This window comes from Bos indicus x Bos taurus, chromosome 26 (assembly GCF_003369695.1).
Source record: "Bos indicus x Bos taurus breed Angus x Brahman F1 hybrid chromosome 26, Bos_hybrid_MaternalHap_v2.0, whole genome shotgun sequence".
NCBI classification, from domain to species: domain Eukaryota; kingdom Metazoa; phylum Chordata; class Mammalia; order Artiodactyla; family Bovidae; genus Bos; species Bos indicus x Bos taurus.
The window spans coordinates 36,882,025-36,899,761 of record NC_040101.1 but is presented as its reverse complement, the minus strand read 5'-3'; the positions used below and the strand labels follow the sequence as shown (position 1 = coordinate 36,899,761).

Sequence of the window (17,737 nt, the reverse complement as noted above, 5' to 3'; positions counted from 1 at the left end):
TGTGGATCGGGAGCAATCCGCAGGGAGCAATCCAGTATCTATATAAATGTTGCCGGGGTAGGCCGAGAAGGGTTAAAAGGCTGGAGAAGAGAGAGGTGGGCGGGGGTCTACACAACCCGGGTGAGCGCAGCCCTCGTTGGCAAGCCGGTGAGTTGCTCCTCTCTTTGCCCTCCCTCGCTGCTTCTGTCGAAGGAATGCTGACCCAGGGCGGTGGGAGGTGCTCGGCGCGAGCGGTCCTGAGGCAGCCCTCACCCCCGCAAGGAGGTGGCATTTTGGCCCGGGAGCCATCCGACTCAGGAAAAAGTCCTGAGCTCGCGGGTCTCTATGAAGGCACGTTCCCTAAGGGCGCGTGGTCACTGAGATCCTCCGCTGCCCCTCTGCTTGTAGAGCGAAGCCCCTGGTAAATCTCAGTTTTGGTCCCCAGGCCCCCGGGCCCTTTCCGGACAGAACAGGTGAGCACTGCGCGCCGCAGCTCCGGCGCTTCCTGCGCTTAGAGCGACCCGTCCCCCGCAGGCTCGCCATGTTACCCTGGGGGCTGAGCTGCCTGTCCGCGCTGGGGGCGGTGGGCACCGCGCTCCTGGGCGCGGGACTGCTACTCAGCCTGGCGCAGCACCTCTGGACTCTCCGCTGGACGCTGAGTCGGGACCGAGCCTCTGCCCTGCCCCTGCCCAAAGGCTCCATGGGCTGGCCCTTCTTCGGGGAAACGCTGCACTGGTTAGTTCAGGTGAGCACTCGGTCGTTTCCGCACCTTGTTCTTCTCTGTCCCCCACTGCCTCTCAAGGTTCCCAGGGCTCGTAGCCATTCTCCTTCTGTCGCCCAGGGCTCCAGGGAGCATATACAGCCCTCCCCTCTACCCAGCTTCTCCCTCGAAGGGACCGTGTGTCACTGGGGTTCTCTCCAGCACAACCTAAGACCCGACGCCACGCAGGGATGAACAGAGGGGTTCTAGGGCCCTATGTCCTGCCACCATTGAATCGGGAGTCAGGGGCACGTCTCAGCCATGGGCTATTTGGCACTCAGGTCCCCATTCTAAGCCTCTGTTTCCCCATCTCACCAATGGGAACGGGAGCATGTACATCCCCGTAGGGTAGTCAGTCGCCAGGCACCTTTGAGACCATTTTGTAAAGAAGAAGATGCCAGCCTGGAGCAGGAGGTTTTTATCAAGAGGCAGTTGGGATCCCTGGGCTAGTTTCGCAGCCGAGACCCAGTGGCCCCATCCCTCTTCGCTCCTGGCTCGCAGGGCTCGCGCTTCCACAGCTCTCGCAGGGAGCGCTACGGGACGGTGTTCAAGACGCACCTGCTGGGCAGGCCAGTGATCCGCGTGAGCGGCGCGGAGAACGTGCGCACAGTCCTGCTGGGTGAGCACCGCCTTGTGCGTAGCCAGTGGCCGCAGAGTGCGCACATCCTTCTGGGCTCGCACACTCTGCTCGGCGCGGTTGGAGAGTCGCACCGGCAGCGGCGGAAGGTGAGCCCAAAACAGAAGCGGCCGTCGGGACGTCGGACCCGCGGCTTCTGAGCGGCTGCCGTGGGCCAGGCCGGGGCGAGGTGTTAGGCATACACTGTGAACCTGACCAGGGCCCCTGACAAGTGGGTGGCATTGGGTTGGTAGTCCCTTACCTTCTCCGGGTTTGGCTTATAAGGCCAGGACTGGGACTTAAAGATCCTTTCATCTTCTATCTTATGCGACTCTGATGCCAGAACCGACGGAAATTCAAACTCAGTGTTAGGGACGACTTCCTGGAGTAGGTGGCCCCTGGAGCCTGGATGGAGAGGAGGCACTGTGTACATCAGACAAGAACTAGAGGGAATGGCGAGAGCAAAACCCAACACATTTGGGTCCGGGTCGCTTAGAAGAGGAAGAAGGGGCCGAAATTGGCCTCTTGGCTCCGCTGGAGTCGTGGAGCAGAGGAAACCGGACGGCTGGCAGGGCTGACCCTGTGCGTTCCCCTCAGATCCTGGCTCGAGCGTTCAGCCGTGCGGCACTGGAGTGCTACGTGCCTCGCCTGCAGAGGGCGCTGCGGCGGGAGGTGCGCTCCTGGTGCGCGGCCCGCGGGCCGGTCGCTGTCTATGAGGCCGCTAAAGCGCTCACCTTCCGCATGGCCGCGCGCATCCTGCTGGGGCTACGGCTAGACGAGGCGCAGTGCTCTGAGCTGGCCCGGACCTTCGAGCAGTTCGTGGAGAACCTCTTCTCCCTGCCCCTCGATGTGCCTTTCAGCGGCCTGCGCAAGGTACTGCCGCCCCGCCCGCCCCAGACCTTCCCTTTGAGGCTCCCTTGGTGCGCCATAGGCATCACCTCTGCTGGGAGATGGAGGCTCTGCCTAGTGTGGGGAGGCGGCATGGTGGCGGTGGGCCTTGGGGCTGGTCTCTGTCCTGACTCGCTGTGTGAGCCGGGGCGGGCCACACACCCTCTCTGGACCACGCCTGGCGGGACGAGCTCCAGCCCCAGCAGCCGCGGGCTTCCCGACGTTGGGTCTCGGTGGCGGGAGCCCAGCCAGTCGCCCCAGCCCCTCCTCAGAGCGGCGCCTCCAGGCCCGGCCTGCAGCGCCTCTTTGGAAGCCCCGAGGCTGGGCAACGGATGGGAGCACAAGGGCCGCAGACACGCCCCCGGCCCAGGCCGGCGCCAGCCGGGGTTGGAGAGGGGTGGGTGTCGGCTCAGCGCCCGCGGCCCCAGGCCCGCTAGTTTCCGGATTAGAGAACCATGGCCTCTTCAAACTTCAGAGCAATGGGCCGGACTTAGAGAGCAACTGATCTGGGGCTTCTTACTGTGCCAATGTCCTGGTTTTCATTCACCCAATTAAAAATAATAGTTATGTGTAAAGGGACCTGATATATGGACCGATTGCCTCGGGTACGTTTTTCTGATTTAATCCTCCTCAAAATATTATTCTCATTTAATTGATGAAGAAACTGAAGCTCCAAGAGGTTAAATGACTTGCCCAAGATCACACAGCTAGTAGGGGCAGAGGCAAGATTTGACACCTCCCTACCCCATCTCGGTCTCCCCTGATAAGAAGCCGATGTGCTCAAAATGCTTCCCCTGGCAGATGCTTTCTCACTGTGCTTGCTCCCTGAACTCTGGGGGACCACCCCAGCCCTCCTGGCTATCCCTTTTTACAAAGGCTAATGTTTAGAACTTCCAGTAGTGTTCTTTAAGCCAGAGCTTTCCTGAGTACATCAAGGTGTCCCTTCCTCTCTGCACCGGTGCCAACCGCCCCTGCAGGCAGGAGAAGGGCGGTGGGCTAACTCCCAGGCTGGGTAATCTGCCAAGCACAGACACTTGAAGCTGCGTGACCCTGGACAATTGCTTGACCTCTCTGAGCCTCAGCATCCTCCCCTTAGGAGGACAGTAAACTGTTTGCCTTGCTCCAAAGAGGGGCTTGTGATCATCAAGAGAGAATGGTGTATGAGGGTAAAGGACAAATTCCTGAGCCTTTATATTGAGTCCCTTCTACAATGTGGAGCTGAGCTGGGAATCTGTTAATGCTAGCTTTCAGCAGAGCCAGACCAGCACTGGGAAGATGTGGGGGGTAGGTGTCCAGGGCTAGCCCCCTCTGCCTTCCTACCCCAACTCCCTTGTCTCCCCACACATCAGGGCATTCGGGCCCGGGACCAGCTGCATCGGCACCTGGAGGAGGCCATTGCACAGAAGCTTCTTGAAGACAAGACTGCTGTGGAGCCAGGCGATGCCCTCGATGGGATCATCCACAGCACTAGGGAACTGGGCCATGAGCTCTCAGTGCAGGAACTGAAGGTATGTGGCCGGATTTCTCCTCCCCTCTTTTGCATGTATAGCAGGTCTCTACACACAGGCTGAATCCCTGGAACAACAGAGCAACATCCTGTTTGGCCCCACTTGGAGCCACAGACACTCCTCAGGGTGAGGGAAAGAGGAGACCTGGGTCCAGTCCTGGCTCAGCCGCACCCCCTACCTCTGTGGCTTTGGGCCAAGCGAAGGCATGAATCCTAGGCCCTCCCTTACAGCCTCTGGCAGCAAACAGCTCTCCTCTTCCCCACTTCCCTGTCACTTCATGCTTTCTCCTCTGCAGTCTGCCTGCCTATGCCGCTTTGTTCACCCCTTTTCTCTACAAATCCTAAGGGTTCAGGGTCAAATTCCACAATTCCTTCAAGTGTCCCCTTTCCTCCCCAAATCTACGCATCCATGAGCCAGCTCGGCACCTGGTACCTCGGGTACTGGTCTGTTTTGCCACTGAGCATCTACTGGAGAATTAGAAACTGCCACCCCCTCCCCCATGTATGCATAGAACACATGCAGTGGAAGTAAGGAGGGGAGCTTTGGAATGACCCCTGGGCCCACCTGCTCGAGAACCCAAAAAGGAATGTAGCGGCTGGGGGAGGGGGGGGGGCAGCGGGCAGGGGAGTTAGAAATGGAAACACTTCATCCCTTCCATCAGCAGCTTCCATCCTTTCTCTGACACTCATTTTCCCACTAGCGAGCCACTGAGCCTGAGTGTCTTCTCTGAAAATGGGACGAACAATCTCTTTCCTAACTTCTGGGTGGTTGTGAAGTCTGGAAGAGTCAAGGGGTTAGAAGTAGATGAGCAGGGTGCTGGTGAGTCGTGGGGGAGCCGGCAGATAGGAATAGTTCTAGGCTGGGAAGGGGAGTGGTATGGAAAGACGTGGACACTCCCTCTGCCTTGGCAGAGCTGGGGAGGGCATGACAACACTGTCCAGGTTCTCAGGAAGGGACCCACTAGCCAGAAATCTTCAGTTCTGGCTGGTCAGGAAGGACCTTGGAGCCCCAGGGTCTCCGTCCCAGCTCCCCATCTTCTCCAGAACAGCCAGTTAGCCTTGGATCAGCTCATTCATTCCACAGGCAGATTCTACCTATTCAGTGCCAGACTCTATACAATGAGCAAACATAGCCTCTGCTGGAGAGGAGGGCACCGCATTCACCCTGTGATCACATCCATCAGGGTGTAAACACACACCTGCTGCTGCCAGGAAGGAAGACACCATACCAGGAGTTGGGAGGAGGGCACAGGCAGGCAGTGAAGACTGGGGCCTGGATGATGAAGCCTCCAGACAGTGCAGATGGGGAAGCAGTGCAGTCACTCACTGGGACCACCACTAAGCGGGAAGGGGACCACGATGCTCACTTTGGTGCCAGGCTGCTGCTTCTGCTGCTGCAGGTGCCTTGGTTAATTCCGCAGCAGTCCCGGTCAGGAGGGCCAGCTGCATTGTCGGCAACACTGCATGGTTAAGAGTGCTGGACTCCTGGCCCTGACTACTGGGCTTGGTGACTGAAGGGACCTTGGGCACCTCTCAGAACCTCAGTAAAACGGGCAGAAACTGTGCCACACACACTGCGGGTGAGAATCCAATGACTTAATTCCCTTAAAGCACTAAGAACACTACACCAAAAAAGTTCTGGCATTATCTATGGGAACCTCCCAAGGCTATCTGTGGTTTCCCCAGGTGGCGGACTTGGGATTCAGTCCACTCCCAGACCCTCCCAGGTAGCCGTGCCTCCGAGCACTCTGCGATCTGGCCTGTGCGCAATGGCAAATGTGGGGGCCCCTGCACCACAGCCTGAGAACCGGCTAATGGAGACAGCGCCCCTGGGCTGTCTTGCAGGAATCAGCTGTGGAGCTCCTCTTCGCCGCCTTCTCCACCACGGCCAGTGCCAGCACGTCCCTCGTCCTGCTACTCCTGCAGCACCCCGCAGCCATCGCCAAGATCCAGCAGGAGCTGGCGGCACAGGGGCTGGGGCGCGCGTGCGGCTGCGCGCCGGCGGCCTCGGGGGGCGGCGCTGGGCCCCCGCCCGACTGCGGTTGCGAGCCCGACCTCAGCCTGGCGGCGCTGGGCCACCTGCGCTACGTCGGCTGCGTGGTCAAGGAGGTGCTGCGCCTCCTGCCGCCGGTGTCCGGGGGCTATCGGACAGCCCTGCGCACCTTCGAGCTCGACGTAAGTGCGCTGCTCGCCCGCCCCGCCTTGCAGCCGGCCGCTGGGAGGTGGGGTAGGGGTTAGGACGGCGCTGTCTCCTTTTCCCTTTTCCGGGCCTCCTGGAAAATGGGCTGAATCCGATCACGTTTCCCGGAACCACAGTTGAGGACGCAAAGCAAGGTTAGGGACCCCGGGCTATGTGCTAAATTGCTTCAGTCGTGTCCGACTCTTTGCGATCCCATGGACTGTAGCCCTCCAGACTGCTCTGTTCACGGAATTCTCCAGGCAAGAATAGTGGAATGGGTTCCATTTCCTCCTCCAGGGGATCTTCCCAACCCAGGGATGGAACCCACGTCTCGCGTCTCCTGCATTGGCAGGTGGGTTCTTTACCACTAGCGCCACCTGCGAAGATTTTGACTGCTGTCTGGGTAGTCAACTCAGAGGCCAGTTTTAGAATAAAATCATCCTTTTCTCTGCCCAGCACTCCCCTTTCAGCCAGTGAGCCTGGGTAGTGCACAAAGAGCCGCCCACTCTGTCCTGTGCTCCATTTCTCTGGCACTCTCACAAGATAAAGGGACCAATCATTGCTACCTGTCCAGGGTTCTGGCTGAGGCCAGGTTCCAGGAAAACGGGATTATTAAAATATGGGTAGTGATCTGGTTGGCTTGAGCGGGGCAAGAAAGTTAAGGTTTAGGCCCGGCTCCGTCTCTGTATGACCTTGGCTAATTCCCTTCTCACTCTGGGCCTCAGTTTGCTCTCTGGAGGGAAGCTGCCTTGGTCCCTTCCAACTTTAACTCGGGGGAGGGGAACGCTAACGCTGCCAAACTGAGGGTGTTTGCCGCTGCACCTCCCCACCCCCAGCCCGATCCCTGGGCAGCTCCAGGCAGAGTGGGCACCTTCTCCCCTTCGCCTTAAACAGTCAGTATCCCCATTGCATGCCAGAATTTGAGAGGATGAGATGACTGGATTGCATCACGGACTCAAAGGACATGAATTTGAGCAAACTCCTGGAGTTAGTGAAGGACAGGGAAGTCTAGCATGCTGCAGTCCACAGTGTGGCAAAGAGTCAGACACGACTTAGCAACTGAACAAGAGAAAGAGATTCTGCCCTTGAGGCGCTGTTGTGGAAAGAAAGGGGGGCAGAGCCAGCAACTTCATCACAAACTGGTGTGAAGAAGAGAGTGACCTCTAGCTGAATGATACCAAAACATTTTGGGAACTGGCATTTGAACTGGAGCAGTGAAAGGCTCAGATGGGGACCACATGTCACCAAGACGGCGTGGCCCAAAGGTAGGTGGGTTAGTGAGGTGTTTAGTAGTGTCTGGGATGCTGAATTTTGGAGTTCAGACACCACTGAGCAGGCCTGGGGTGCAAGACGTAGGGAAACCAAGGTAGAAGAGCACTGGACCACCGGAGTGAATAGGGGTGGGGTCTCAGCCAGATGGGAAAACTGAGGCCTAGAGAGGAGAGGGCACGCCTTGATGATTTCAAGATTTTCTATTTGCCCGTTGAGAGGAAGGCTCTCCTGAAGCCTGTTCGAGCAAGGAAGCCGGATAGTCGGGGCTGGAAGACCTCTCAAAAGTGGAATAGTTGAAAAAGAGGTGAGCTGAGGGAACATGAAAGCCTTCATCATTTTAAGCTTCCTTCCAACAATTTAATCCTCACATGCACCTTCTCAGAGTGTGGCTACTGGATCTGAAGGTTATGTACAGCTCATGGCTAGTGAGTACAGAGAGGCAGTTTTCAGTTGAGTGTAAAGAGCTGAAAAATTGAGATGACTGTAAAGGAGCTGTCGTTTGCTTTGCTCTGACGCAGGCAGCTGGTACATGCAGGACTCGAATTTAGGTCTCCTAATGTGAGAAGAAAACAGAGAAAACAGTGAACAGTAACAGAGCACACTCACTGACCCCTAATACATATGTCAGACCCGTTATTTGAGTCCTCACAACAAAGTGGGCATTTTTGGTCTCACTTGATCACTTAAGAAACTGAGACTCAGAGATGATGTAGCCAACGTCACACAGCTCACCAGAGAAGGAGCTGAAACAGACGGGAATGCAAAGCAGTATCCTAGTTTCCGGTTAAGACGCACGTCCCTGCCCGTTTGGAAGCCTGTTTGATGAAGGATCGGTGAGGGCTGGGTTTCCGGGTGCCTGGTGGTCAGGCGGGTCTCCTCACCTCCCCGCAGGGCTACCAGATCCCCAAGGGGTGGAACGTGATGTACAGCATCCGAGACACGCACGAGACGGCCGCAGTGTACCGCAGCCCGCCGGAGGGCTTCGACCCAGAGCGCTTCGGCACTGCGGGCGACGATGCACTGGGCGCCGCCGGCCGCTTTCATTATATCCCGTTCGGCGGTGGTGCGCGCAGCTGTCTTGGCCAGGAGCTGGCGCAGACCGTGCTCCAGCTGCTCGCGGTGGAGCTGGTGCGCACGGCGCGCTGGGAACTGGCCACGCCTGCCTTCCCCGCCATGCAGACCGTGCCCATTGTGCACCCGGTGGACGGGCTGCGGCTCTTTTTCCACCCTCTTGCGTCTCCGGCGGCGCAGGATGGGCAACGCCTCTGACTTGCTGCGCTGTGGAACCTGGCTTGGCCAGCGGCTGCGGCGCGCTTGCGGCGCCGCCCATCTGCCGTTCTCCAATGCCGGGTCCGGCGCGCTCTCATTCATCAGAAGGTTACTGAACGCAGCTCTGTGTCCGACTCTGAGGGAGGAGACTCATGAACCACCGCCACCGCACTTGGTGAAGCGTCCTGGCTGGTGGGATGGTGCCTCCAGCACTTCGCGCCCTTAGGGAGGAAAGGTGGTGGCCCAAGTCTCTTATGCCTTTCCCAGGATTTCAAAGCAGGGATGGTGGAAAAATTCCCCCTAGGATTCAAGCTGGGGAGGAGGCATGGGTCGTGGGGAGGTGGGGTGGGGTGGGCCGTCGAATGAGGGAGGGCCCGCAACTGTAGCGAGGAAGCGGGGACGCCAGGAGGGCATATCTGGCCTGGCTTTGGGCCATAGGAAGACACTGAGAAGGCGCCCAACGGAAGGCCCTCAGGCAGCTGGCCTCCGCTAGGTGCGCCCTGGCCACTCTGCCTGTCTCGGCAGAAACCCAGAATTGCGGGCGCTTTCAGGGCTCTAAACAGGATCAACAGCTCCGGATTCTACTGGCGATTTCTTAAAAGAAAAATTCCTAGTTCAAGAACGCATATAATCTTTCCATTTATACAGGAGAGAATAGGTACACCGAGAGGATTCTAAGGCTGGATTATTTTCATGGGAGGTTGAGACATAATCAGAGAGGTTTGGGGTATTTGTACCCAAAACAGGAAGGCCGAGAAATCGTTTCCTGGCAGTAGTTGAGTGAGAAGGCTGCAGCTTAGCTGGGCAGCTGCTCCTCGGTGGGAAAGTGGGATGGAGCTGGCAGAGACTCAAGAAAGACCCCCTCCCCAGAAGGGCCTGCCCTTCATATACCCAGAGAGGGGCTAGGAACTGGACAGCCTGGGGCCCAGGCTGCTGGAAACTCTCGAGCATAGCCCCAGGGAACTGAGCTACAGATTATCTCCAAGATGATAGCTGACTGCAGGGACGCCCTGGTTTACTGCTTCAACCTCCTTCATTACAAGCAGAGACTGAGGCCGGAGATTAGACCACTCAGCCAGTGCTCTCCTCCACCCCATCCCTTACCCCCTGCTCCAGTCTCTGGCCTGTGGCCACCATGTAGCTCTTGGCCTTTTATCCTTTCATAGTGATCCCTAGGTTCCAACACAAAAGTTCCCAACAGTGCTTAAATCTAAACCAAGAGCCTCCTTTTTTCCTAACACGCTGTAACCTGCTGCCCACCTTCGGACAGGCTGGGGGCAGTTGAACATGATGGGTGAGCCAGAGAAGTTGCCTCCAAGTCCTGAGCTGACCCCTTAGTGAACCAGAAGGAACCAGAAAGTGCCCTCCTGACCTTAGGCTTAAGGTGGATCCTGGGGCCAGAAGGGAAGGGGAGGCAGCAGGCTTAGGCAGGGCCCAGTAGCTCAGGAGCAGGAGCACAGCGGGCCCTTCTGAGCTCAACTGACACAGTCATAACCCCATCTGCAACAATTCATCACCCACGGCTGACCACAGGCCCTGGCGCCATGGGATCTGTAGGCAGGCGCCAGAGCCACAGAGCCGGTGAAAGTGGTAGATCTGAGGCCTGCCCTCAGGGCGCTCCTGACGCTTCAGAGACAACATCTCATCTCAGAAGCTCCACTAGGGTGAGGTGGTGGGAAGACCAGGGCTTGGGGTTGATTCTGATTTGAGGAGAGATAGATGCGGCGGGGCTCTCAGAAGCCTGGACTTCCCAGGTTCCAAGATACCTGATTTACGTGCTGTGTGGTCTGTACTAAACTATAAGCCTCTGAAAGGGCAGCTTCAGTTTTACTGTGACTTCCTAGTGATACATCGACTCATCATTTCAAGGAAAATCAGAGCTCTTGCTTCTGATTCTCTGAGTAAGGGGCAGATACGATTCTTACCCTCTTGGACTTGGTGTGCTCGCAAAGGAAAGAGACAGTAAATAAACTAACAAACGAGCAAGAATAATTCTGATGATGGTAGAGCTGTTTCGAGAGAATAAAACAGGGCTGTCATACAGAGTGCCTGGCGGCTCTGCTGGGGGCTGGAAAGAGTGGCATTCGACTTTGGAAGGAACCAGCCAGGGGTGTCCGGGGATAGAAGAGCCCCAAGCAGAGAGTACAGGAGGTTTAGAACCGAAGGGGTGGGAATCTGCTCAAGACGAGGGAAGAAAGTGTTGACGGGAGAAAAGTGGGGGAGGGGTGCTTCAGCTGACCTCAGTCAGGAGCTCACCTCCCCGCCCAGCAAAAAACTACTCCCTACCCCTACTAACCCTTACCATCAGTCTGTTTTGTAAACATCTTAGAAACATTATTTTGTTTTCCAGCTAACGAAGCCCTCTCTCTACCCACCAGCACCCAAGAAAGCCTGGTAAGGTTTCTAGGTCAAAGTTCTTATTGGGTTGGTCATTTACCGACCCTTTCCCTCTTCAAGATGATCTTTAGTGCTCTTCACTATCCCATTTAATCCTTTCCCCTGGTCGCCCACGCGGGTCTGAATGGCAGATAGAGTAAAACATTTTTCCCCTTTGTGGCGATTTCCAGCGGGCAGGCCCCGCTCATCTTGTGACCCGGCGCGCGCTGAACTTGGCGAGATGGCCCTGCAGAGTTCACTCAGATGTCACGGTCCGGCCCGCAGGGGTCACAGGCGGGTCAGGCCGGAGGACTGGGACTGGGCCCCAGGTCACGCCCCCGCTGGCCAGCTTTGCTCACCGGCCGGAGGCACCGTCCAGAAAGGGGCGGGCCTAGGGTTTCTGAGAATTACCTCCAGGGCGTCTCGCCCGGTTCCAGCCGGTGCCCCCAAGTGGTCTGTCACTGTTTACAGTTGTCAGTTCATTTGAAGAAACGATTGTGGGCGAGACCCTTCCCTGGAGCCTCTGAAACACCAGTGTAGGGTTATGGTGAACCGCCGATTCTCCGAAAGACATCCTGGGGCTAGCCAGGCGTGGAACGTTTCTGCGAGCGTGAGGTCCCGGCGACTCCGCAGACATTGCCGGACCCGCCCGGTTGGGGGACCACGCGGGAAGGTCTTGTATTTAACTTAACAGCTCTCGGGATCAAAGTGTTTTCCATCTCCAAGGGACGCTTTCCAAGGCGTGAGACTCGCTCCTGTGAGAGCCGCTTTTCGGCTTTAAACAAACTTATACATTATTGTTTCGTTTTCGGCGCGGCTGGTGGGTTCAGCGTTGAAACCGAGGGAGCGAATGGCCCTGACTGGCCCGAGGAAGTTCGGACCCTGTCCCACTGGCTCGACAGGGTTGGAAACGGGGAGCGCACGTGCGGTTCTCGCAGTGTCCGAGCTCCAGGCTGTGGCTGCAGGAGCGGCCAATCGTATAGGTGGACAATGGCCAGAAGACCCACTTCCCAGTCAGGATTCTCTCAACACTCTTAATCAGCGGCCGGTAGAGGCCTGGGTTTAGGACCCAGCACCCCCTCTCCTCTGGGTGGGTTTCTGCCGGGTGGGAGCTGGAGATCCCAGGTCACCCTGGTAAGGTAGCCTAGCCGGGGGTAGGGAAGAGTATGTGCAACCTTAGCCTAGCCGAAGGTAGCCCAGCCTGGGGCTGGGAAAGGTATGTGCAACCATAAGCCACTTTTGGAAACTCACAACTACCTGTAGGTGTAGACTGGTCAGGAAAGATCACCTTCACATCAAGGAGGAGGAAACGGGCTCAAGGATGTGCGGTGACTTGCCCAAGATCATTCAAGTAGAGATGGATCCGGGACTCAGAGCCCAAACTCTGGGCTTTCCATCCATCCTCCTCATCTGTGTCTTTATCCTGCGAGGATTAAGGACCCTCTTCCCTTCTGCCTAGCTGGAGCTGCTAACCCCAGGGCCCTCGGAATCCGGCTTTGGCCGGATTGCAGAGCGCTGTTTGCCACTGAGCCGCAGATGAATTGCCCCTGCGGTCCCGGGCTAGGGAGTCAGAGTCAGGGCTCAGACTTGAGCAGGGTTGCACCTGGAGTCCTGGGGATCTGGAGGCTCTCTTGAACCTTTAAGTAGGACCTTCCAAGACTTCATGATGTGAGCCTCGAGGGGTTTGGGGATCTGGGAATTAGTGGTCAGCCGGTCGTGAATCCCCGCCAACTCTCACTTGGGTCCTGGCTCTGGGCTCTTCTGTGGGGTCTCTGGAAGAGTCAGGAGGCCTGCGTTTTGCTCCGCCTTCTGGATCTCAATTTCCTCACCTGCGGGACAAGGCAGCTGAAGATCCCTGAACGCACTCCCCTTTACTTCCTCTGCAGGTGGAAGGGGGCCCTGTAAAACAGAAAGCGGGTGCAGGAAGCTCTGGGCTGGGACCTACCGTCGGACCCGGCGGGAGAGATTCCGAAGACACCGCCAGGGAGCCCGGGGCGTGGAGTTTCCGCTCCCCGGAGCCCCTGCCGCCGTCTGGGAGCCCCGCACACTTTGTATGGGGGCAGCAGGCTGCTCCTAGCCCCGCGCCCCAGGAGGCGCGCTCCGAGAGAAGCCGCCACGGCGCCGCCTCTGCCTCGGCGCGGAACAAACGGTTAAAGATTTGGGCAGCGCCTCGCGGGGGGAGGAGCCAGGGGCCCAATCCGCAATTAAAGATGAACTTTGGGTGAACTAATTTGTCTAAGGTAACGTGGGCAGCAACCTGGGCCGCCTATAAAGCGGGCGCGCGGCGGGATTCAGAGCGCTGAGGGTGGCGGCAGGTGGCGCGGAAGGTCGCGGCGCGCCATGGGGCTCCCGGCACTGCTGGCCAGTGCGCTCTGCACCTTCGTGCTGCCGCTGCTGCTCTTCCTGGCCGCGATCAAGCTCTGGGACTTGTACTGCGTGAGCAGCCGGGACCGCAGCTGTGCCCTCCCTTTGCCTCCCGGAACGATGGGCTTCCCCTTCTTTGGGGAAACACTGCAGATGGTGCTACAGGTAAGGGAGCTTGGGGCGGGATTGGACGATTCTCCCGAGCCCGACTCGGTTCCAGACTTCCACTGAAGCGCCCCCCGGGAGGGAGGTGACTGGGGCCAGGATCAGGACTGGCGGGAGGCTCGGCGCTCCCCGGCGCCCCCTCACGCCCGCTCACTCCTCCGCTTTCCTCTCGCAGCGAAGGAAGTTCCTGCAGATGAAGCGCAGGAAATACGGCTTCATCTACAAGACGCATCTGTTCGGGCGGCCCACGGTGCGGGTGATGGGAGCGGACAACGTGCGGCGCATTTTGCTCGGAGAGCACCGGCTGGTGTCGGTCCACTGGCCCGCGTCAGTGCGCACCATCCTGGGTTCTGGGTGCCTCTCTAACCTGCACGATTCCTCGCACAAGCAGCGCAAGAAGGTGAGGGAGGGGTGGCGGCGCCTGGACAGGAAGTGGGACCCGATTCGAGTAAGGGGTTCGGGCAGATAGGTGCTGGGCGAGCGCCAGCTGCATAAGGCATCGGCTGGGACCCTCTCAAACCCGGTGTAGCTTTCCCAGCCAGGAAGTGCCTTGGGTCTGGTGGGGTTGTAGATGTCTAGGAGACCCTGGAAGGCAAGAGGGGCGGGTGGGGCCGGGCTTTAATACTCTTCCCTCCTCGGAGTTCAGGTGATTATGCAGGCCTTCAGCCGCGAGGCGCTTCAGTGCTACGTGCCAGTGATCGCCGAAGAAGTGGGCAACTACTTGGAGCAATGGCTGAGCTGCGGCGAGCGCGGCCTCCTGGTCTACCCCCAGGTGAAGCGCCTTATGTTCCGCATTGCCATGCGCATCCTGCTGGGCTGCGAGTCCCGGCTGGCGAGCGGCGGAGAAGACGAGCAGCAGCTGGTAGAGGCCTTCGAGGAAATGACCCGCAATCTCTTCTCGTTGCCCATAGACGTGCCCTTCAGCGGACTGTACCGGGTAAGGGCGCCTTGTGGGGTTCGGAGCTAGGGCTCCGGGGGCGTGGGATCCGGACGTCTGCTCACCGCGGTGCGCTCTCTGCGCTCAGGGCCTGAAGGCGCGCGACCTCATCCACGCGCGCATCGAGGAGAACATTCGCGCCAAGATCCGCAGGCTGCCGGCGGCGGAGGCGGGCGGGGGCTGCAAAGATGCCCTGCAGTTGTTGATCGAGCACTCTTGGGAGAGAGGAGAGAGGCTGGACATGCAGGTAAGCCGCAGCTTCAGGAGCCGCACGGTGGAGTTTGATCCCCTGGCTTCCCAAAAGCAATTCCTAGGGTTTCCAAAGTGCGCGCAGAGGGGCCCAGGTTCCCAGAGTGAGAAGCCCTCCCAGACCCCAGGGACTGGACCCAAAGATTGAGATACCGGGTCTACAGAGCTCTGCGGAGAGGCCTCGTCGCCCATCCCTTTCAGGTTTTAAAGGGAAAGTTGGAATTTGCAAGATGTGAGTTATGTTGGGTGACTTTAATACAACTAACGCTTTTAAGAGTTCCAAAGAGAGTGGAAACTTACTGGCCTTTCCGGCTCTAGCTGAACTAAAGGGTCTTAGCATTTTGTTTAAATGGATTTTCTGTCAGTCGACTTTCAGCCCTTCTCATCTTCCCTCCTGAATCCTCAGTTCTATTCTGAGTAGTTGCTCTGTAAAATTGCATGCAGACTTGTCAAAACGTTGGTCTTAATCCACTTGTAGGCATTAAAGCAATCTTCAACAGAGCTTCTCTTTGGAGGGCATGAAACCACGGCCAGTGCAGCTACATCTCTGATCACTTACTTGGGGCTCTACCCACATGTTCTCCAGAAAGTTCGAGAGGAGCTGAAGAATAAGGTAGGGAAACTGGCAGTGGGGGTGGGGTGTTGGCATGAGTTGAGGGGGGGCTGGCTATTAGCTTAAAAACCTCAGCAGCTCTCTAGCCAAGTTCCCAATAGTTAAGTGTGCTGCCTTCCTTGAGTATCTGGGAAGTACAGGGCTAAGGGTGAGTTGGTTGGATGGTGGGAAAGATAATTAACTGTGTGAATAAGAAGGAAGGAATCTTGAGCTGTGATCCCACTCTGGCAGGGTTCAACCTTGTGTTTCTTCTCCACTTTTGGTGGCTCCTTGGAGATTTTCAGACTTTCTTGGGTCTGTGTGTTCAAGGGCATGAATGGGAACCCCTAGGGGGTTGCGGTGGCATCCAGCAGCCTTGGTGGAGACTGGGGGATGGGGAGAAACTTGGTGGTTCTAACTGGTGAGCTGCATTATCTTGGAATTGTAAATAATGGTTTGGGCCCAGGGGTGGAGGCAAATGGTCACTAGCTGCTCCTTGTTCCCCCCACACTCTGGGATCATGAGGCTCTTTGGGTCCAGCCGCCACTTAAGCCCTGTTTACGTCTGCTGGGCTGATTTTATTGGAGCGCAGAATAACCGTTCACTCTGTGTGACTGTTTTGATAGGGTTTACTTTGCAAAGGCAATCAAGACAACAAGTTGGATGTGGAAATTTTGGAACAGCTTAAGTACATTGGGTGTGTTATTAAAGAGACCCTTCGACTGAACCCCCCAGTTCCAGGAGGGTTTCGGGTTGCCCTTAAGACTTTTGAATTAAATGTAAGTTAAAAGTTCTCTCTCACCCGCCCCTACCTTTTGTGTAGTAGTTTTAAATCTCCGTTTGTTTCCTGTGCTTTGACTTACATTTCTTTTGATAACATTGCCCTGCCCCTGAATGTGTTTTTTTCTCTCTCCACCTCTCTTTCCTCCTTTTCTTTCAACTCAAAACTCCGCCAAGGATATAAGTGTTAGATTTTTTTTTTCCTGTTGACAGTTGAATTTCAGTTTGTCAGCCCTTTGGACATCATAATCTTTTGCAGGGATACCAGATTCCCAAAGGCTGGAATGTAATCTACAGTATCTGCGATACTCATGATGTTGCCGATATCTTCACCAACAAGGAGGAATTTAATCCTGACCGCTTTCTGCTGCCTCACCCAGAGGATGCATCCAGGTTCAGCTTCATTCCATTTGGAGGAGGCCTTAGGAGCTGTGTAGGGAAAGAGTTTGCAAAAATTCTTCTCAAAATATTTACAGTGGAGCTGGCCAGGCATTGTGACTGGCAGCTTCTAAATGGACCTCCTACAATGAAAACGAGTCCCACTGTGTATCCTGTGGATGATCTCCCGGCCAGGTTCACCCGTTTCCAGGGGGAAATCTGATGGGCCAGAAAGCCCAGACCTCAGACTTATTTGAAGTGTACATAGGCATTTTTACCTAGTGTCGTGTTGATTTGATTATATTTAATTTTTAAATGTATATTATAATATTTATGTGTCTCTTCTACAGTACCACAGTCTTTAAATATTAAAATAATGAATTTGGATAGTTTCCAAATAAAATAAAATCTGAAGGTGCTCGTCTTGCATTTAATATTCCTGTGGGAAAAAACTCACCGGTTTTATATTCATATATTTAACTAGATTTCTAATGTCTACAGGCATGACTTTGTCATCTGTGCCTATCTATTTTCTGGGAAGAAAAAACCTTACCTGTTTTTTTCTCTTAATAGTTATTAGAAAATATATATTATATGTGTGTGTCCAAAGGTAATTTAGTAAATTTTTCCATGATAGTTTATATTCTGTATTTGGAAAGCTATCAGAATTAATTTAAAAAATGAGAAGGGGTTTGCTTTACTTTAGAGAAAGTTGAATTTGAAAAGAGAACACTTTGAGTTGATCCTCTTCTAATATAACACTTTCATAATTAGTACATTTAATACACATAAATCTGTGGTACTGCATAGTGCTTGAACTGTTTTCTGAAATTAAAGTTTCAGGTAAGACAAAGTTATTGACTACGACCCCAAATCACTGGCCTGCTTCCTTTACTCTGAAGTTGCATATGAAAACAGTATTGGAAAAGGCCAGTCTTTGGTTTAGATAAGCGAATCCAGGTTTTCTTTATTGAAAATGAGGCAGGAAGAGTAGATTTAGCAAACTGACAGATAAAGTTTTTATCTGTGCCAGGCAATAGGGTGTGAGCCTGACATGACTGATAAAATGGCCCAGTCATGACCCTGTGAACCTTGGCTAACCTCCGCGAAAGCGCAATTTTGTCACATTTCTGACCCTGGCATAGCCATGTTCTGAACTGAAGGCCAGACTCTCAATCCAGAAAGGTTAGCCTGGTGACTTGCTTATGCAAGCACATTTTCAGTTTTGAAATGGCACAATCTGCTTACTGAACCTCTGATGGCTTGTCGGTTTTGGACTTTAAAATTTTCATTACAATTTTAGAATCTGGCAACACTGCAGAAAAACTGGGTGGTCTAAATAGGTGTTTGAAAAGAATTCTGACTACAATGAGAGTTACATGTTCTACCTGACTTTAGTTTTTTAGGTGAAGCTTGGATTGTAACT

The 17,737-nt window shown here is 55.5% G+C and overlaps 2 protein-coding genes across 2 annotated transcripts; both read left to right on the top strand.

Annotated features, from left to right (window-relative positions):
* The first annotated feature begins 330 nt into the window (after positions 1–330).
* Positions 331–8,769, top strand: LOC113884513 (cytochrome P450 26C1). The gene is made up of 6 exons (XM_027529137.1): positions 331–724; positions 1,241–1,465; positions 1,953–2,228; positions 3,593–3,751; positions 5,596–5,925; positions 8,093–8,769. The coding sequence occupies exons 1-6, from the start codon at positions 521–523 to the stop codon at positions 8,468–8,470; spliced, it is 1,572 nt and encodes a 523-aa protein (XP_027384938.1). The 5' UTR covers positions 331–520; the 3' UTR covers positions 8,471–8,769.
* Positions 8,770–12,595: 3,826 nt separating this feature from the next.
* On the top strand, positions 12,596–16,729 carry LOC113884550 (cytochrome P450 26A1). Its single transcript, XM_027529178.1, has 7 exons — positions 12,596–13,375; positions 13,551–13,775; positions 14,022–14,312; positions 14,401–14,559; positions 15,040–15,174; positions 15,780–15,932; positions 16,193–16,729. Exons 1-7 carry the CDS (start codon positions 13,187–13,189, stop codon positions 16,532–16,534), a joined length of 1,494 nt encoding a protein of 497 aa, XP_027384979.1. The 5' UTR covers positions 12,596–13,186; the 3' UTR covers positions 16,535–16,729.
* Positions 16,730–17,737: the final 1,008 nt, after the last annotated feature.